Source organism: Lepus europaeus, chromosome 15 (genome assembly GCF_033115175.1).
Source record: "Lepus europaeus isolate LE1 chromosome 15, mLepTim1.pri, whole genome shotgun sequence".
In the NCBI taxonomy this organism is placed as follows: domain Eukaryota; kingdom Metazoa; phylum Chordata; class Mammalia; order Lagomorpha; family Leporidae; genus Lepus; species Lepus europaeus.
In genome coordinates, this window is record NC_084841.1 from 48,699,198 (window position 1) to 48,720,889 (window position 21,692).

A 21,692-nucleotide genomic window follows, 5' to 3' on the forward strand; every position below is an offset into this window, starting at 1 on the left:
ACCCCCGTGTCCGCGGAGTGCTCTATTTATGTTTCAGCCCGGCGATTTGCATAGGCCCCGCCCCCAGCCCCAGGTTCCCCCTATCGGAGCCCCGCCTCGACCTCGACGTCAGGAAGCAGGCCCCGCCTCCTGTGCCCGTACAAGGAGCGGCGGGCCCTAGATGGCAGCGTGGCGTCGCGACGGCGTGTGCGTGTCGCGCTTCCTTGTGCCGTTTATAGGGTCCCGGCACTTCCGCTGTCGGGTTAGAAGCGGCGCGGTCATGGCGGAGCGCGGACAGCAGCCTCCTCCCGCGAAACGGCTCTGCTGCCGGCCGGGCGGCGGCGGCGGCGGCGGCGGCGGTGGCGGCGGCGGGGGCAGCAGCGGCGGCGGCGGCGCGGGTGGCGGCTACAGCTCTGCCTGTCGGCCCGGCCCGCGGGCGGGCTGCGCGGCGGCGGCGGCGGCGGCGGCGGCGTGCGGGGGCGGCGCGGCGCTGGGGCTGCTGCCGCCGGGCAAGACCCAGAGCCCCGAGTCGCTGCTGGACATCGCAGCGCGCAGGGTGGCCGAGAAGTGGCCGTTCCAGCGCGTAGAGGAGCGCTTCGAGCGCATCCCGGAGCCGGTGCAGCGCCGCATCGTCTACTGGTCCTTCCCCCGCAGCGAGCGGGAGATCTGCATGTACTCCTCCTTCAACACCGGTGGCGGCGCCGCGGGCGGCCCCGGCGACGACAGCGGCAGCCCCGGTGGCACGGGCGGCGGCGCGGGCGGCGCGGGCGGCGGCGGCTCCTCGTCCTCGCCGGCCGCCACCTCAGCCGCCGCCGCCGCTGCCGCCGCCGCCGCCGCCGCCGCCGCCGCGGGGGCCGGGGCCCCGTCGGTGGGGGCCGCCGGGGCGGCGGACGGCGGCGACGAGACGCGGCTGCCCTTCCGCCGGGGCATCGCGCTGCTGGAGGGCGGCTGCGTAGACAACGTCCTGCAAGTCGGTGAGTCACGGGGCAGCCGCGGGCCGTCTGTCCGTCGGTCCGTCAGTCCCGGGGGGGGGGGGAGGGACGGGGTCTCCCGCTCCTCCTTTGCGGACAGCCCGGCGCGCGCCCGCATCGCCGCCCGGTGCCCTCACCGGCCCGGACTGTCCTCGCGAACGGAGCGCCCATTTCCTCCACCCCCCCAACCCCGGTCTCCCCGGACGGGCCGGCGCGAGCGCGAAATGAATCAGCAGGACGCGCCCCTCGGCGGGGTCGGCTGGGTGGGTGTAGGCGCCCCCGGCCCGCGCTCCTCTCCCCGCCCTGCTCCCGGGGAGCACATCCCAGAGGGGCCGCTCGCCTGTTTTGGGGGGTGGGGTGGGGTGGGCGCGGACAAAGGCGCGGGCGGACGGCCGGGCTCCGGCGGGGCCGTGCGGGGCGGGGGAGGGGGCGCGGGCCGCACAGACAATGCCGGCCGGGGCCGGGCCGGGGCCGGGCCGCTCGGCGCCCCCCCCCCCCCCCCCCCCCGTCTCCCCCTGTCTGTCGCTCGCTCCTCTTTCTTTCTCTCCTCCGCCCCCCGCGATCTGAGGGGAGGGGAATACATAATACATTTAAAGCCGCTCGGCGGCCGCTCGGCTCCGGGCTCCGACGGGCGAGCGACGGTGGCGCTCGGGTCGCTGCGGCGTCTGGCCCAGGCGGGCTCCGGCCGGCCGCCCCGGCTTCGAATGCCTTGCCCTTAACTGTGCTCCTCCGGGACCCCCGAGCGGCGCGGGAGGCAGGCGGCGGCGGGCTGCACCCCGTCTCCGGAGGGCCCTCGCACCGCAAGGATGCCCTCCCCCCCGATGAAAGGGCGCGAGCCCGGGCCGGAGCCGCTCGCGTCCCCCGGTGTCTGCGCCGCCGGCTCGGGGCGCCCCGCCGCCGGAGTTTGGTGTGCGCTGGGTGGTCCGGTGGAGCTGCCCGCGGCCGGGGCTGCGCGAGCGCGGGGCGGAGGGCTGGCCGCCGGCTCCCGCGGCCGCCCCGGCACGGCCGCCCGCCGCGACCCCGCACTTTGTTCTCTTTCGCAGGTTTATTTGTGTCCCTTTCCATTTTCTGTCACCCTCGGGAAAGGGGAAACCAAACAAAAGAGTCTCTTTATTTCTTTTCAGGGCTTGTAAAGTAGAAGATATTTGACAAAGGCGAGAGAAGGACTTGGGATTTAAAAGCTGCACACAGCCCTCCTTTCTCTGGCAGAGAGTTTTCTTAAATGCCCAGTGTAAAAGCGGCTCCGGCACCCCCTTCTCCGTGTGCGTGCGTGCGTGTGTGTGTGTGTGTGTTTTCTTTTCCTGTCCAGTTATCTCTTTCAGCCCTAGAGATGGGAATGTTGGAGCCGGAATGAAAAGAACAATGCTGTAGTGAAACTGCCCTCTCTCCGTGTTTTTCTGCTGGTTGCAAATGGCATATTTTCCCACCCCCTCCCACGTTAGTCTACTTGAAATGGTGGTGGACAGGATACCAGATGAATGGGGATAGATTTGGAAGCATCTCCGTCTCTTTGATTTTAAACTTAATCTCTTCTGTTTTTTCTGTAGTCAGTTCCTTTTATCTTTCTCTTTTGGGAGTGGGGTGGGGGTCTGGATGAGGGCCCCAAGAGAGAATTAAGATTTGTTTTAATCCTGTCTGGTTAATTTGAATTCTAATGCAATCTGCAAACGTGATTTTCTGCATGGTCATTTATTTCCAAAGGCAGCCCCCAGTTCCCCAGTGTTGCCTTTTCTATGCCCAGCAACCTTTCCTTCTGTCTGGAGGGGGGTTAGCTTTTGAGGCTCTCTGTCCCCCTCCCCTTTTTTAAAAGTCTAATTAACATTCTTTCAGGTCACACCTTTTTGGGGGGTTGGGGAGAGGGTTGTTTGTTTCCTGCCTAGTCGAAGCGGATTGAAGCACATCTATGGGTTCTCAGTATAACAAACTAGTCTGCGGATTTTTATGGCTTGGCTGGCAATGTCGAGGGTTTTTTTTTCCCCCCTCTGTGCTTGACTCTGCTTGCAAGCAATGAGGAATGACAGGAGAGCACATAGGGAGGGTTTCTTGGCTGATTGCATTTAAGCCAGGAATTCACTGTGAAAATAAAGCCAAGGGGCGATAAATAAAAGATGCAATCTTCTCTAGGAGACAGACACACAGCGTGGGCTTTGCCTGCTTTCATCAGTGGAAGAGGCCTGGGTGAGTAGTTGTAAAAGAAAATAGTAACTTTCTGAATAGTCCCCAAAGGGGAAGGAGGCCACTGAATGGAATTGGCAGTAGTTGATGTGAAGTGCTATGATGCTCCTAGAGTAGTTTGAAGAGTTGACCACCACTTTGGAAATACTTACATATGCGCTAAACAAGTGCTGTACAAATTGTGGAAAGTATTCTTTTTTCCCTTCTGAGTTCTGCCAGTTTCCTTAACTTCCAAGTTGTATTACTTGTTGTGCCAGTCGGCTTAGAGATGGAAGGCTGTGAAATGCCTGGCGAGCTGGCACTGTAAGAAAAACTTATGACCAGGTTTTTTTTTTTCTCTTTGTTTATTTATTTTGCTTATTTATTTATTTTGCCCCCTTGATGGGGGAATGGAGAGAGTGGCTACATTAGCCATCTAATTTAGCTTTTAAGTCGTGGTTTGAATTCATACACAAACTCAAGTGGCTTATTTTATAATTGTGACTTGAGGTAGAATTTTATTTAGAACCTGAGATGGAGAAGACCAGTATACTGTGTTGATAGCACAATAATCAGTTTTTTGGCATTGTGAAATTGCAAGTTTGTTTATACAGGAAGTATTCAGTGACTTTTGTAGCAGTGACTAGATTATAGCAACAATAGGGAAAACCTAGTTACTGGGCTTTATTTTGCATTTATGCTGTTGAAGATTACCTGAAGATTGAGGTACAAAAGAGTTGTGGCTTGCCAGAAATTAAACCTGCTTGGTAGTTACTATTTTTCAACTCCTTGGAAGGAATTGAAAGCTTTGATATGGTAGTTGATCATAGGAAAGTTTCAGAGACAGCATAACTTACTTATTTCTGTTAAATAATAGTATTGGAAGGGAGCTGCCTCTGAGGGTATTGGCACCTCCGTATTGTTGACAGTATTTAAACGATGCTGTAGAAGTTACATAAACGCTTTCTTCCCAGTTTTTGCCTGAGAAAGCTCCATAGTATAGCTTGAAGCTGAAACTGTGCAGAAGCATGCACATAGGTTTAATTGGATAAAAATATAAACATTTCTGTAGTGCTGAAAACATCACAAACCAAGCTAAGCATCTAAACTGGAGGCATATTTACAGCATGTTTGAACGTTGGCAGAAAACTTCTAAAAATTTGGTAGAAAAAAAAAGAGATGAGTAACCCAATGGAAAATACATTTGAGATAAGGCAATACAACTGGTTAATAAACACTCATCTTTCACTCTTAAGTAGACACAGGTGAAAACGAGATGTCCTTTTCATTTACAGCATTGTAGAAGGTTAAAAGGACAAGCAGTGCCCGGAATTGGTTGAGGAGATGGGAGAAGTGGATGCTGCCTGCCCTGCTGCTTGCCACAGTGTCCTCTGTAGGAATTTATCCTTCGCACAAAATCGAAGTCAGTGCATGAAGATGTTCTGAATAGTGGTGCTCATTGCAGCCTGGCTTGCAGTCCTGAAAAGCTGGAATCAGTGTAATTCTCTATTAGAAGAGAACTGATTAAGAAGAGCCTAATGTAATACTATGCAATTGTGAAAAAATAAAGAAGTTTTATATTTGCTGACAAAGGAAAGGTGATCAGAATACATCATTTAAAAACAAGTCCCAAACTTTGTGTAGAATGCTGTAATTTGTGTGTGTGTGTGTGTGTTAAAGGATTGACTTGTGTGTAGATGCATAGAAATGTCTGGAGGACTGTACACGTCTATAGTACCTGTTGGAGAAGGGCAGTGAAGAAAATGGACAAAATTTTGGGAGAATTTTACTTTCACTTTATGGGTATCTTATGGATGGATTTTTCTAAGTCTAGGAAGATGCTTATTTTTGTAATAAACTTAAAAACTTACTGAATTTTTTATTCATTTTTATTGTTTGTTTTAGCATGCTTGCATGTGTTTCTGTGTACTCAAGTAGGTGAGTGCATGTCCTTTCTGAAAACATAGTCTTCATTCCTCTTTTTGTTATTTTGAAACACACAGTTTCCTTATTTGTGACTAAATAGTCATTTTAAAGATTTATTTATTTATTTTAAAGGCAGAGTTATATACAGAGAGACATGGACATAGAAAGGTCTTCCATCTGTTGGTTCACTCCCCAAATGGTGGCAACAGCTGGGGCTGAGCCAGACCAGAGCCAGGAGCCTGGAACTCCATCCAGGTCTCCCATGTGGGTGCAGGGGCCCAAGCACTTGGGCCATCAACTGGTTTCCTAGGCATGTTAGCTGGGAGCTGGATAGGAAGTGAAGCTAGACTGTAGCCCAGATGGAATGCTTGTTTTAGAGGCCATGGCTAAACTTACTGTGCAACAATGCTAGCCCCCTAAATAGTCATTTTAAACAGAAGAATTTAAGCAAAACCAGACTCTTTTGTATGATAAGGAAGGGGATGAATTTTAGTAAAGTGTTTTTTTTTTTTTTTTTGATAATTTTGGGAGGAAAAAAATATTGCCCAGAATTCTAACACTTTGGTAAACATACATTCTTATGTTTTTTTCGGATTCATAGTTTAAATTTTTCTGTTTTTCAGGAGTGACAAGCAGTAACAGGAGATTATTAGGGTGAAGATGAATAATAGTCTCATAACATACTGGCCTCTGTTTGGAGTATTTCAACTTTCTTACAGACCAGAGATTACTATGTGAAGATGTGGTTTTTAGAGCTCTTTCAGAATTGTTTTGTTGATTGATGATGATACATTTCGTTGACTGGGTTTTCAAGGTTAAAGCAATAGAGAACAATTTTGAATTTGATCCTTTGCTTTTTCTGCCTTTTGACTAAGAAAAAGTATAGTACCCAAAAGAACTTCAATTTTTCAACCAATCATATTTGTATTTTTTATTGTTTTGTATTTATAAGTTGAGATGTTTGATTTGTTTATAGTTGATCTTTAGAAAGTTTGTTGCATTTATTTGAAAGGCACACAGAGAGAGAGACAGATGCAGGCATAGACAAAGAAAGATCTCCCATCTGCTGGTTCACTTACCAAATGTTTGCAAAAGTCCAGGCAGAGCCAGGTTGAAGCCAGGAACATGGAACTCAGTCCCAGTCTTTCACATGGGTGGCAGGGAGCTAACATCTTGAGCCATCACCTGAAGCCTCCTCCCTAGGGTGTATGGTAGCAGGAAGTTGCAGTCAGTAGCAGATCTGGGACTTGAACCCAGAACCAGGCACTCCAGTATCGGATGTGGGTGTTGCCAGTGGCGTCTTAACCACCATGTCAAATGCCCACACCTGTAATTGATTTTTTTTTTTTCAGTTCCTGATAAATCCACAGCATTGTTCTGCGGGAAGTTAAAAATTTCAGTTTTTGGTGAAGAGTATTTGGAATTTGGTGTGATACTTATTTTCTGGTGGATTGGTCCATTGTGGAAATGTAGAAAATTAGGGGGACAAAATACTTTCTGCAGCTCAAAATTTTAATAATGGAAGGTGGAATTGTAGATTTGATTAAGCAGACGTTTCTACTTTTGCTTCAGTCTTTAATTTCTTGCTAAATAGTTGTGTTATGAGTACCCCCTTAGATTGAAAAGGCCATCATAATTATTTTTCCCCCATTTAGCATTGGATTTCTTCCTTTTTAAAATTTGTGACTTTGGTGCCTTCCCTTTTAAAAACATCAAATGCAATAGAAGAATTATTGCAATTAATTGAACAGTTCAGGTCATTATTGTCTTAAACACATTCTTGATAATTTTGAAGATGTTTATTCTAGGCCTCTTTTCACGATGGACAATTTTGATCTCAAGTCTTAACTCTGTTTCATGTGAAAAGATACAGGCCAGCATCTCATACTCACATTAAGGGTTTAGTTAGAAATGTGTGATTTCAGCTAGTAATGTGTTCAGTGAACAGGATAGCAGTGGAGGAATGATGTGTTTTTTAAGTAGGCTATCTCAACCATCACATGTTTGGTTCTTTACTATTCCACTTGCTTACATGGTTTATATTTTTGTGTTGGACTGCAAGTTTTCTTCAGTGATGCAAAAATGTTATTGGTACTTTATTTTGAGAAGTGTAATTGTATATACGTATGATAAACTCATTTCATCTTAGAAGTTTTTATTGGGGAAATCATTAAACTCAAACTGCTGTTGACTTAAACTGTTCTATTTGGGACAGATGCGCTAGCAAAGAAAAGTACATTGTAGGTAAGTATAAATGCCTTAGAAAGAAACAAAAACAATTTTAGACAAATATTTTATTTTATTTTGAGAGGCTGAGTTGGGGGAGGGAGAGGTATCTTCCATTTCCATCTGCTGGTTCACTCTCTAGATCGCCTCAATGGCCAACACTATGCCAGGCCAAAACCAGGAGCTTCATCAAGGTCTCCCAAGTGGGCAGCAGGGGCCCAAACACATGGGACATGCGCCACTCCTTTTCCCAGGCTGTTTGGATCAGAAGCAGAGAAGCCGGGATGTGACCTGGCACCTGTAGGATGCCAGCTTCAGAGGCGGCAGCTATACCTCCTATACCACAACACCGGCTCCTAGACAAATTTTTTAAAAATGGTTATAAGCTACATAAAACCCACAAAACTATTTTAGTTACTTTAGAAGTTACTGTGGTATAATTTTAAAAAATAGAGGTTTTTCACAATAAAATGCCCATGTTAGTTTTCTTGGTTTGTTAATTTTTTGACATGAATGTATGGAGTTTACTGTAAAACATGATAAGACCATCTTCTGAGAAATCAATATCAAATACTAATTTGGAAAAAAATGTTTCATAGTCTTGTCCCATGAAAAGATACTGTTGTTTCTCAGTCCTAGCCAGAGTCTCAAAAACAGTGCATTGGTTAGGTTTGTTGAGGAAAAACCTACGGCTTGTAAAAATTAAAAACTTTTAAAATCTGTTTTGTTTTCAGTGCCCTGTGTTCTGTAAAGAATCTGCTTTGTACATGATTTTCAGTTCTTTAAAAATGCAATGCTTCCTTAATTTTTTCATCTAGAAAACATTAAAACAAATGAATGAGAACGCAATGCAAAATCTGCTTATTATTTAGAACTCAGCTAATTGAAAGGTTAACTCTCAACTGGTAGTAAACTATTGCTAAGGGCTTGCTAAATGTGTATTTGTGGAATGCTTAATAAGTTTTGTGTCAGCTAATATATGTGTATATTATCATTGAGCAGAAAAAGACAAATGAACTCAGACATCATTTGAGTATCATCATCCCCAAACATATGCTAGTGACCTCTGTGTACAAATGAACTGTTCCATTTCCTAAAATATGCTGAAGGAAGAGAAAGCTGTCTTTATAAGGAGCATATTTTTGCATTATAGCTGTTACTCTCCTTTTAGAGTTACAGAGATTTTTAGAGATGAAAAGATAGCACCTATTCCATGTTTTCTCATTTTATTGATGAAAAACTGAGGCACAAGCATGTCGTGTAAACTGCCCTTGTGGCATTGTAAACACTGAATCTGTTTTTCCACGGCTTGCACTGCCTTCCAGCTTGCTAGAAACCTAGCTGGGCAGCCTCAGAAATCACAACAAGGGTATCTTGAGTGTAAATTAACTAGACCATTGCAGAGGTCATTTGGCCAACATTTTATTTCATTTTTTAAAAAGATTTAGTTATTTTTGAAAGGCAGAGTTAGAGGCAGAGATGGGGGAGGGGGGCTGGAGAGAAAGTCTTCTATCCACTGGTTCACTCCACAAATGGCCACAACGGCCAGAACTGAGCTGATCCGAAGCCAGGAGCCAGGAGCTTTTTCTGGGTCTCCCACATGGGTGCGAGGGCCCAGGGACTTGGGCCATCTTCTACTGCTTTCCCAGGCCATTAGCAGAGAGCTAGATCAGAAGTGGAGCAGCCGGGACTTGAACCGGTGCCCATATGGGATGCCGGCACTGTAAGTAGTGGCTTTACCCTCTACAACACAGCATCTGCCCTTTGGCTAACATTTTATTGAATGTTATAAAATATTTGAAGGTAGCATTTTAGTGTTAGGTTAAATTCTAGTGTTTCATATTCAGCAATGGGTCTGGCATGCTAAATATGTGGTAGTAGAAGACATTTGTATATAATTTGGAACTTGTCAGAGTGTTACAAGATTCAAGTTGTGATTCTTAATTGTACAAAAATATTACAATTGTGTGGGATGGCTGAGGACATCCATGTATGTAGTAAAGAACTTACTTAATGGACTTTTGCAGAACAACAGAAGTACTTAATACCCAGTAAGAAGTTTGATCTGAATTTAGTGTATTTATGAAAATGTGTCCAGGAGTGTTTGTATTTTGACCTGTTTTTGTACATATCTCACTGTCAGTATTTCTCCTCCCTTATTACCAATGAATAGTATATACGTAATCTTGCAGGATAGATGTACTTAAAACATGAACACTTTTTTTTTTTTAATAATTGATGTGGCCTCAACACATTGATAACCACTGTTTTTTAAAGAGTTTTTATATGATTTGGGATGATTCTTTTCTGAACCAGCTGGACATGATTTATGGTGGTATTTTTAATACTATCACAGCAACATTTACTAGCAGAGCAGTAACGACAGCTAACATTTCTCATCGCATCTAACTGCATGTAAATACTGCTTTTGGTAAGCGCTGCTTAACAAAACCCTATGAAGTAGGCACCATTATTCTCATTTTACAGAGGGGGAAACTGAAGCATAGGGGAAAAATGCAGGTATGTTTTGCCCAGGGTCGTACAGGCTAGTAAATACGAACCAGACTCAGCCTCTTTGGCTGGTGCTCTTACCCGCTAAGCAATACTGCCTGTATGCATCATCATGAGCTATTCTAGAAGGTTTAGCTTTAGATTTGTAGACCATTGTGACTTCACAGTGACCTGAATTTTAGACTGCAATCATGACTATAATTTGTAAATATAAATGTTTACATTTTATATGAAAAACATTTCATTTTAAATGTCTTATATGAATGAATTTCTGCCTTGGAGGATGATTGTGTTGGATGATTTTGATAATCTTCTATGAAAGTTTTTAACTTTTGAAAGAAGTAATTTAAAGACCAGATTTAATCATATATATGCAGCAAACATAAGCTCTCAAAATATACTTAAGAAATTCCATGTTTATCTAGTTAAAAAATTTTTTTAAAAGCTTATTTATTTATTTGAAAGGTAGAGTTACAGAGAGGTGGAGAGAGAGAGAGAAAGAGAAATGTCTTCTGTCCGCTGGTTCACTCCCCAAGTGGCCACAACGGCCAGTCTCCCACGCAGGTGCAGGGGCCCAAGGACTTGGACCATCTTCCACTGCTTTTCCAGGCCATAGCAGAGTTGGATTGGAGGTGAGGCAGCTGAGACTTGAACTAGCAACCATATAGGATGTTGGCACTGAAGGCGGCAGCTTTACCCACCACACCACAGAGCTGGCTCCGTGTTTATCATTTTAAGGCCCTTTTAAAATGTTATGATTAAAAATTATAATATTTCAATCACTTCTCAACCTTTTGGCTAAGATCAAGTGTAAAAATTATAATATTTCTTCTTGCTGATAAAAGAGCTTTCATAGTCTTTGAAAGAGATAGTTTTATCTTTTTTTTAAAGGTAATCACATTACATGTATTTCATATATACAGATTTAGGAACATAGTGATCCTTCCCACCCTACCTTCCGTCCTGCCCAGGCTCCCACCCTTCCTTCTCCTTCCTCTCCTATTCCCTCTCTTAATTTTTACAATGATCTACTTTCAGTTTACTTTATACTGATAAGATTAACGCTACACTAAGAGTTCAACAAATAGTAAGAAGAAGGAAATGCAATTGCTGAACCTTGATGTTAATTGGAAAGATTCAGTAGAACCTGTCAGCTCAATAAACTGATCAGATTAATTGGAAGCCATCTACTGAATTTATGTGTTTAAAAGTCAGGGGAGGCCGGCGCCGTGCCTTAACAGGCTAATCCTCCGCCTTGCGGCGCCGGCACACCGGGTTCTAGTCCCGGGTGGGGCGCTGGATTCTATCCTGGTTGCCCCTCTTCCAGGACAGCTCTCTGCTATGGCCCGGGAAGGCAGTGGAGGATGGGTCTTTGGGCCCTGCACCCGCATGGGAGACCAGGAGAAGCACCTGACTCCTGGCTTTGGATCAGCGCGATGCGCTGGCCGCAGCAGCCATTGGAGGGTGAACCAACGGCAAAAAGGAAGACCTTTCTGTCTCTCTCTCTCACTATCCACTCTGCCTGTCAAAAAGAAAAAAAAAAGTCAGGTGACTGGCTGATGATCCTGCTTTATTTTACAGTCTGTTTACTTAAAGTATTTTTCATTGTTAATTAGTGCCAGATCTCTAATGTTGTAACATACATACAGAAAATATCCACAAGAAGATTGCATGTGGACTGAATCCACAGAATTAAGTTTTAAAGTTCATTATGTCAGTATGGTTTAGAATTCTGTATGTGCCAACTTATACCTGTTAAATGCTTTGCTGACAGAAACCAGCATTTTTAAATGAAGGTATTTTATAACTTATTTATCAAGGTCGAAGCCTGAGACCTCTCCCTGTGTTGCTTTTGGTCTTTCTTCATGAAGGTCTGCAGAGATAGAGGGCAGCACTATCTTTTTTGATGCTGAATTAACCCTTTGCTCGTGCTGTCCCTTTCTGTTGTCATTTCTACGAAGAAGATAGCCATGATTTTTTATAGATATTTGTCATAAAACCCCAAAACTCAAATTCTAGAAACTCATAATGTGTTCTATGTGAGCAAACTTGTTAATATGTTCTACCTGTACCCTTAAGACATTTCTTTGAGGTTCCTTAGCACCTGGGATTTGAATTTTTTTTCTTTTAAATTTACTTATTTATATGAGAGATGGAGCTTCCATCTGCTGATTCACTCCCAAAATGCCCACAATAGTTGGAACGGCGCTGGGGCTGGGGCTGGAGCCAGAGCCAATGCCAGAGCCAGAGCCAGAGCCAGAGCCAGGAGCAAGAACCTAATTGCTCAGACCATCACTGGTTTTTCTCAGGGCTTGCATTAGCAGGAGGCTGGAGTCAGGAGCTGGAGTTGGGAATTGGACCCAGGTGCCCTGATGTGGATGCAGGCATCTTAAGCAGTCTTTAACTGCTAGGTTTAACGCTTACCCTGGAATTTTGTATTATTATTATTTTCATGCTTAGTAATTTATCTTTCAAGGAGAGCACACTTTTTCACTCTCCCCAAACAACTCCTTCCCTCACCCCCCTTTTAATTTGAACGGCAGAGAGAGAGAGATGGACACAGAGGAGAGAGTTCAGGGTTGTGTTCCCCAGTTCTCTGTAACAGCCAACGATGGGCCAGGCCAAAGTCAGAAGCCTGGAACTCAATCCAGGTCTCCCTCGTGGTGTCAGGGACATGACTACTTGAGGCTGCACCTTAAGCAGGAAGTTGGAATCTAAAGCAGACCTGAGAGTTGAACGCCAGCACTCCGGTAGGGGATGTAGGCATCGCAACCTGTATTGTAACTGCTGCTCCAAATGCCTGCCGTGGGTTTTGAGTTCTTCATGCTGTCTGTAGTTCTCTCCCTTCTTTCCAGAATACCACCTGTGTAATTTTTGTCCGGTAGATCTTCAGCCCAGTCAACCTGACCAGTATTTTTTTATAGATTTATTTATTTATTTATTTGAAAGTTAGAGTTAGAGAGAGGAGAGGCCGAGAGAGAGAGAGAGAGAGAGAGAGAGAGATCTTCCATCCTATGGTTTGTTCCCCATTTGGCCACAACGGCCAGAGCTGTGCTGATCAGGAGCCAGGAGCTTCTGCCAGGTCTCCCGTGTGGGTACAGGGGCCCAAGGACTTGGGCCATCTTCTACTGCTTTCCCAGGCCATAGCAGAGAGCTGATTGCAAGTGGAGCAGCCGGGTCTTGAACCGGCGCCCATATGGGATGTTGGCGCTTCAGGCCAGGGTGTTAATCTGCTGTGCCACAGCGCTGGCCCCAAACTGACCAATCTTAGCAAGACTGGTTTATACTTTCTCTGGACATTGATAAAGCTGGGGACTGAAGTACTCAGTGAGTGCTTTGTGTTAATGGTAGAAATAAGTGAGACTTTGGGGCAGGAAATGAGGGAGTTTCTGAACCCAATCTATGGCATAGTTTGTTCCTTCCTTCCCTCACTGCCTTTTCCTATCTCCTTCCTTTCTTGGGGCTGGATTGGGGGAGTGAGAATTAGTAGGAGAGTGTTGTAGGGAAAAAAACCACCAGGAATGATAAATATCTACCAAGAGTATATTCCATTTCATTCCCTATACTTGTCTCCTCCTCCCAACAACCCCCTTCCCCGCCCTTGATTTAGGGAAAGAAAGCTGAGGTCAGAGAGACCTATGTGTTCCAGCTGCTGCTTAGCTGCTATTTTTAGCTTGGCCTTACATCAGGCTGGCACCAGGCCATGGTGGCACAGGGCCAGCACATTGTGAGACTGCTGACGAATGTCAGAAATACAACTTTTTATCAAACTGAACTAAGTTTCAGACATACTCTGTGCTATGGTATTGTGCTTACCTTAACTTTTTGAAAACAGAATATGCATATTTTTAAAGAAGTGATTGAATTTTAATAGTAATCATTATAACACATAATATATATTTATTTTAGATGGGAGAGAGATTTAAGAGTTGCCTTATCAGGTCAGACATAATTTTGTGGTGGCATCAAGAGGCATGAAAGTTGCCTGATTTGTTTAATATATACCTTGTGCACCTTTAAAACAATCTTTGCTGTTGAAATGGTGGAATCTGCATCAGCTTGTATATTTATAGGTGCCATTAGGCTTTTAAAACAATGTGTGGGGCCGGCGCCATGGCTCACTTGGTTAATTCTCCGCCTGCGGTGCTGGCATCCCATATGGGTGCCGGGTTCTAGTCCTGGTTGCTCCTCTTGCAGTCCAGCTCTCTGCTGTGGCCCAGGAGTGCAGTGGAGGATGGCCCAAGTGCTTGGGATCCTGCACCCGCATGGGAGTCCAGGAAGAAGCACCTGGCTCCTGGCTTTGGATCGGCACAGCGCCGGCCGTAGCGGCCATTCGGGGAGTGAACCCACGGAAGGAAGACCTTTCTCTCTGTCTCTCTCTCTCACTGTCTATAACTCTACCTGTCAAATAAATTAAAAACAGAACAAACAACAAAAAAACAATGTGCACTGTGTTTTCTTAAGTTGTTAGTGTTCACATGGTTAACACATTCATGTGTGTTTAGGCTTGCTCTAGTAATAGGTTTAAGAAAGCTTACTATTCTTACAGGGAGCAGCTAGGTTTTGACTGAAATATCACTGACTGGATCTAGATTATTTTTTAAAAGCATTTTAATGTATGTACTTGAGAGGCACAGATACAGACACATTGAGAACATTCCCATCCACTGGTTCACTGCTCAAATGCCTGCAGTGGGCAGGATGAGGCGGAGGCTGAAGCTAGGAGCCAAGAGTGCAACTCAGGTCTCTTGTTGGTGGCAGGAGCAGAGTACTTGAGCCACCCCCATTGCCTCTCGAGGTCTGCATTGGTAGGCAACTTGAGCCAGGAGCCAGAGCCAGGAGTTAACCAGGTGCTCTGATGTGAGCTGTGGGCATCTTAACCACTATGCTGAACTCCTGCCCTGGTGGTTATAGATTGTGCACTCTCTATAGCCAGTATTTTTGTAGATTGTATTTGGAAACAATTTTAATCTTTTTGGATGCATCTGTGAATTTAAGGTTTACGTGATAATCTGTTGTGGTCAAAACGAAACAAAACAAGCCATATATTTATTCTTGAATAGTATTGGAAAGAAGTAAAAAGAATGTCACAACATGAATTTATATTTCTGGAAGGGGCTTGGGTAAGAATAGTGTTTATTCATGTTGAAAAGCTCAGAGTGTGTTAGGGATGATTTGTGGTATACCTTGGAGTACACTGAATGGGAATATAAACAGTGATTATTCGCTTATTCAGGAGTGGTATAATGTGTTTAGATCTGTTGGATAGCAGAATAACTTGGAGTTAGTGTCTTGATGTGACATCCTTCTCAAGGTAGTTCAAAGTAAGTAGAAATAGAATCAAATTGATTTCTTTTTCACTTTGTCTTTAAGATAATTATTGAATGATTTTGCTGAATTTACTTGTGAAAATGAGAAGCTTAAGATGAGGGATTTAGTGAAAGGTGAATTGTTGCTCTAGTAGCTTATAAAATGCAGATGTTTCAGAGTTTACATTTTTATGTCTTAAAACAGAGGTGCTTGCATTTGGGTAAGAGCAAGTTGGGCAATTTGCTGATGCTGATTCAAGAATATTTTCTTTCTTTTATTTAGGGTAAAAACAAAGATTTCGTTAGGAAATGAATGTCTTGTATAGAGTAGCAAGTTTATTGAACCTATATCATAGTGTAGTAAATCTTCGATTCTTTACAGTTGTGGAACAATTCATTTTTTCCTCCCTTTTGATTCTTTTTAATCATATAGAATGGAGCTTTGAGTCAAATTTAAGAAGCCTTATATACTGAATCTAGAACATTATATGTTTTAGAGATAACTTTTTAAAAAATATGTAATACTAGACCCAGATCCATTTAGAGTATGGTTTCTTTTTCTTTTCTTTTCTTTCTTTTTTTTTTTTTTTTTTTTTTGGAAAGGCAGAGTTAGTGAGAGAGAGGAACAGAGAGAAAGGCACTCCTTCCGTTGGTTCACCCTCCATATGGCCGCTACGGACGGCGTGCTGTGCCGTTTCGAAGCCAGGAGCCAGCTGCTTCCTCCTGGTCTCCCATGCAGGTGCAGGACCCAAGCACTTGGGCCATCCTCCACTGCCTTCCCGGGCCACAGCAGAGAGCTGGACTGGAAGAGGAGCAACCCGGACAGAACCGGCGCCCCAACCAGGACTAGAACCCGGGGTGCCGGCGCCGCAGGTGGAGGATTAGCCTAGTGAGCTGTGGTGCCGGCTAGAGTCTGGTTTCTTAGTAGATTGGGGGCACTGTTTCTACCAGTGGAAGTATGTATGTATTCTAGAATTCTTTTTTTTTTTTTTAAAGATTTATTTATTTGAAAGGCAGAGTTGCAGAGAAGCAGAGAGAGAGAGAGAGAGAGAGAGAGAGGTCTTCCATCTGCTGCTTCACTCCTCAGTTGGCTGCACTGATCCGAAGCCAGGAACCTGAAGCTTCCTCTGGGTCTCCCCCGTGGGTGCAGGGGCCCAAGCACTTGGGCCATCTTCTGCTGTTTTCCCAGGCTACAGCAGGGAACTGGATCTGAAGTGGAACAGCCGAGACTCAAACTGGCGCCCATATGGGATGCAGGCTCTGAGACTGAGGCTTTAACCCGGTGTGCCACAGCACTGACCCCACATTCTGGAATTCTGCACCTGCCCCGCATTCTGGAATTCTACAAGGGGTTGCTAACCCTCGCCTGACTCTTGTCTCAAACTTGAGAACACATCTGTGGAACTCATCTTTAGTGTAAAAATTGAAAGAAATGAGAGAGTCTTAGGAGAGTCTGCAGCTATGTCCTTTATAGGATTACGGATTGCTATGCATTTCTGATAAAGGGAGCATTAGTTGGGTAATGGATTTAACCCAGTGTGGAGTACTAACAGATAAATGTAAAAATATTCTGCCTGATATGGAGTCATCATTTTGAGTTACTTATTGATTAGAAGATATTTCTAGTCTTTTTTGGGGGGATAAGAATTATAGATTATTTAAATACAAGTTTCATTTCAGAGTAGAACATGAATCTGTTGGGTTGGCAAAAGATACTGCCAAATTTTAAATCCAGGACATCCCACAATTAATAGTGTAATGTGTGCATAGGAGACATTTGAAGTGCCCCTTGAATGAATTACAGGATTATATTATACACCAGAACTGTGGGTGCCTGTACTTGAGCTGGGAAAAAAAATAGCCCCAAGTTCTAATTTTGATTGGATTTTCTGGATTATAGTTTCTGAAACTTAGTTTATTAAGAAAGTTTTTGAATAGAAATAGGACCATTGGCCAGGTAGGGTTTTTTTTTTTGTGTGTGTGTGTGATGAGTTTATTTTCATCAATGCATTTCTAAAGATTCTGTGTGTATTAGCCTTTTGTTACTATGTTGAATTGCCTGAGGTAGCTTAATTTATAGACAAAAGAGGTTTTATTTGGCTCACAGTTTTAGTGGCTGAAAATTCAAAAGCACAGTGCAGGTTTTGGTGAGAGCCCCACTCCCCACTTCCCACTGCCTTGAATGTGTCATCTCGTGGGTAACAGTGACAGGAGTATTGTAGGAGGGAGCATGCAATGACATCTCCATATAAGAAAGCCAGAGAGAGCTGGGTGGAACCAGGCTTCTTTCAACAATGTCTCATGAGAACTACCTTAATTCTTTACTAGGGCAAGGTACCTAGTATTCTAAAGATCTCCGCTGGGCCTCATGTCTTAGAGATCCCACAACCTCAGCATTGCCATACTAGGGAACAAATTTTAAATATATAGACCCTTGGGGTCCTAACCATGATGTTATGTAAATTTTACTTCTTTTTCTCATTTGAGGGGATTTGTTTTTCAAACTTGCTAACTTGTTAGTAGTAACATCAGCCAAAAAGCTATTCTGAAAAGCAGCTCGTTTATTAGATGATTCCAACTTTTGAACAGAAAACAATTTGGGTATTTGCATGCAGAACATTACTTTTGGGTTACCCAGGAAAATAACTTCCTATTGTTAATGCCATTGAAGGATTAAGAGATTGCTTTTTCCTTTTATTTGGTACTTCACATTTTAAAGAAATCTGTTAAACTAAATTTAATTTTTAAAAACTTTCTACCTCCAGATGACTTGGAAAGCACATATAATTCAAAGCATCCCACAAGATCTTAATACAAAGTGAAGAGTCATTGGTAATTAATAGGAATGGTTCCTTAAACTGGTCTACAAAATGCTTATGACTTTCCCTTGAGGTAGAATTTAAGACTTAATTTTGCATAAAATGGGAATTTACTAAAGCAGTTTTTTGAACAGTAATTTAACAGTAGGGGTGTACTCTGAATGCGTGGCTCCTGAGAGGATTGGGTTATCCAGATATTGGTGACTGCAGTTCACATTTGCCTCATCAGTCTTGGTTTGTGCTGTTTTCATGCCTTTTTTTTTTTTTTTTTTTTTTTTAAGTGTTGCAGTTTGGAAGAGGATAAGAAAGAAATAGCTTTAGAATTAATACTGTGTGTTTGTGTGAGAGAGAGAGAGAGAGAGAGAAGGGAAAGCAGGAGAGAGGAAGGAAGAAGTTTGGGGCTGAAAGGAGACCTCTGGCTTACTTCGTTTTTTTTTTTTTTTTTTTTTTTTTTTTACGAGTAGGCTTCCCTTTATCTGGATTTTCATTGAGACCAAAAGGAAGCAGTTAGGACATTCGTAGTCTGCATCAGTTTGATGTATCCTCCCATTTTTCCCATCACAATATAAAGATACACAAATTTGCATTTCTTATTTGAAGTTGTAGTGTTTTACTTAGCATGTGTTTGTGTTATTACAATTCTGTGCACATTCTCATATCTTAGGTTGATGTGCACAGGTACAGCTCATTTTAGCTACTTGGAGTTAGCCTTTTAAGTGAGTGCATATTGCTTATTAATCACATGGCCATGAACTTGAAGAAGATATCTGAGCTATCAGGAGACCAGAGACCTTTTTGCTGAGTCTTGTCTTACTACCTGTATGCCCCGAGGCAGGTCATCTACTGGCTCTGAACTTCCTTGAGTCCTTATAAAATAGACATTTTTATACCTCTATCACTTCTATCATGAGGCTGCTAAGAGACCGACATGAAAATAGTTGAATTCTAAATAGTTACACCTAAGGGAAATATATTACTTTTATGATGTTCTCCAGTCTTGCCTAATTTCCTCCACTTCCAGTTTTTTGTCTTTTCCAGAAACCTTGCAATTCTCATATATTGATTCGGTAAGTAGAGAAGGGGGAAGTGTTTTTGAAAAATATCTCATTACCATTCAAACACTAAATTTCACTATCAGACTTATTTTTGTTAATTTAAATTTTACTGTGAGATTAATTTTTGTTAATAGTTTATTATGATTGTAATTGTTGCTGATCTAGTGCAGCTGAACAGCATGTATTATTCAACAAGGTGTGTCATTGCTCTTATTAATGTTTCCCTTGTTTTTGATGCTAAAGATTTGTAGTGGAATGAGAAGGCCATGCGAAGGTGGCCACTGGCAAGTGAGCGTCAGTTAATCAACGGCAACAAAGATTAATGACTTTTTGTTTGCACTTGGAACTTTGGAATTCTCCTGAACACAGTAAGAGAGATAGCTAACACCAGTTGTGAGGTATTCATGACCAGAATGAATCATTTGTGGATTAGTCTAGTCATTTGGAGTTTCGTTTCCAGGCTGCCCTGAGTATTTACACGACAGCAGGAGGATGGGAGAAAGTACACAATTCTCAGTTTCAGATCTATGTTTCTGAATGCTCTAAGCCATATTCTCTTCTTTCACAGACTTGTTATCAATAAATAAAGATTTCTTGAATGTTTACCTCTGTTTTAAAGATTTGCAAATAAAGTTTTCAGAAAAATTATTTCAAGTAAGATTTTAAGAGCTAAGTGAAGTTGTGATTGCACTAGGTATGACCTTTTCCTCTTTTCTCACCTGTTAACTGACAGGGAAAAAGAAAGTCCCATGCAGACTCACTATAGCACAGTGACTGCACTATCCAAGATACTTCTGACTTGTACCATAGAACTTATATTTAAATTCCATGTGGTAAGACTATGCTTTCAGGGATCATTTCTATAGTTCGCTAAATTCCATGTGGTGTCAGTGTAGTAGGAGTGGGCTTCATGTATGCCTAAGTGTTAATGAGGGTGGGTGGGCATTTGGCATAGTGGTTAAGACACTGCTTGGGACCCCCTCATCTCATATTGGAGTGCCTGGGTTTGAGTATTAGCTCCACTTCTGATTCTGCTTTTCTGATAGTGCACACCCTGAGAAGCAGCAGGTGATGACCCAAATACTTGGGTTCCTGCCTACCACATCGGAGGCCTTGATTGAGTTCTGGACTCCTGGCTTTGGCCTGGCTGTTTGCGGGCATCTGGGGAGTAGACCAGTGAATGGATGATGTCTCTCTGTCTCTGCCTTAAAAAAAAAAAAACAAGTTAATCAGCCGGCGCCGCGGCTTAACCAGGCTAATCCTCCGCCTTGCGGCGCCGGCACACCGGGTCCTAGTCCTGGTTGGGGCGCCGGATTCTATCCTGGTTGCTCCTCTTCCAGGCTAGCTCTCTGCTGTGGCCCGGGAAGGCAGTGGAGGATGACCCAAGTCCTTGGGCCCTGCACCCGCATGGGAGACCAGGAGAAGCACCTGACTCCTGGCTTCGGATCAGCGAGATGCGCCGGCCGCAGCAGCCATTGGAGGGTGAACCAGCGGCAAAAAGCAAGACCTTTCTCTCTGTCTCTCTCTCACTGTCCACTCTGCCTGTCAAAACAACAACAACAACAACAACAAAAAACGTTAATCAATTTTGGTGAATGTTGGCAGGCAGAGATCAACTCTTAAGAGTCTGTATTGCAGCCAGGATGATGTTATCCATACTCACCCTCTTACAGCATCAGTGGCTTCCCTTCACTCAGAGAACTGAAGTCATTCATGGGTGTACAAGGCTCAGCATGTTCAAACCCTGACCCTAATCTCTTTCCTGCACAGTGTTCTTTGCTCTCAAGCTGTGTTCAAGCTGCCCTGTTATCTGTTTTGGCTCATTTTCTTTTGTCTGCCTGGGATGCTCTTTGCTTGGTTCATGCCTTAATTGTTGAGTTGGCTTAGAGAAATCTGGCAAAAATCTCTCTGGTTAGATTGTAAGCTCCAGGAGAGCAGAAGCTGAGTGGAAGAATGCACATTGTAAAAAGGCTATGCATATGGAAAGCCAAGACACTGTGGCAAAAAATGACCTAAATGAAAGATCTCTGTGAGTGAGATCCCAGTGGAAAGAACAGGCCATCAGAGAAGGAGGTACCTTTCTCTGAAGGGAGGAGAGAACTTCCACTTTGACTATGACCTTTTCTTAATAATGTCGGAGTTTGTGAACTCAAGAGGCTTCCATAGCCTTGGCAACTCATGACAAGAGCCTCGGGTGATTACTGACACCATAAACAAGAGTGTCAATTTGTTAAGTCAACAACAGGAGTCACTGTGCATTTACTCCCATGTAGGATCTCTATCTTAATGTGTTGTACTATGAGAATTAATGGTAAAACTAGTATTCAAACAGTACTTTATACCTTGTATGTCTGTGTGGGTGCAATCCGTTGAAATATTTACTTAATATATAGTAAGTTGATCTTCTGTATATAAAGATAATTAAAAATGAATCTTAATGAAGAATGGGATGGGAGAGGGAGTAGGAGATGGGATGGTTTGTGGGTGGGAGGGCGGGTAAGGGGGAAAAACTGCTATAATCCAAAAGTTGTACTTTTGAAATTTAAATAAAAGTTTTCTAAAAAAAAAAAAAAGACTATGCATGGATTTCAAATTTTGGACCAAAGTAAATTTAATTCTGTTTTCTATGAACGTTTTGAAGTACCCTTCTATGTGTGCCTATATATATATGTGTGTGTGTGTACATGTGTTTCAGTCTGTAGATCTTTATAACTCTTTGCACAGATTTGGCTCTCAATAGTT

At 43.7% G+C, this 21,692-nt stretch overlaps 1 protein-coding gene across 1 annotated transcript in view; it reads left to right on the top strand.

Moving 5' to 3' along the window:
• The first annotated feature begins 259 nt into the window (after window positions 1-259).
• The window catches only part of ZSWIM6 (zinc finger SWIM-type containing 6), a 218,067-nt gene continuing 196,634 nt past the window's right edge, over window positions 260-21,692 (top strand). Inside the window, exon 1 of the mRNA XM_062212045.1 lies at window positions 260-953. Coding sequence (XP_062068029.1) covers window positions 260-953 — 694 coding nt within the window. The remainder of the gene's footprint in view (window positions 954-21,692) is intronic.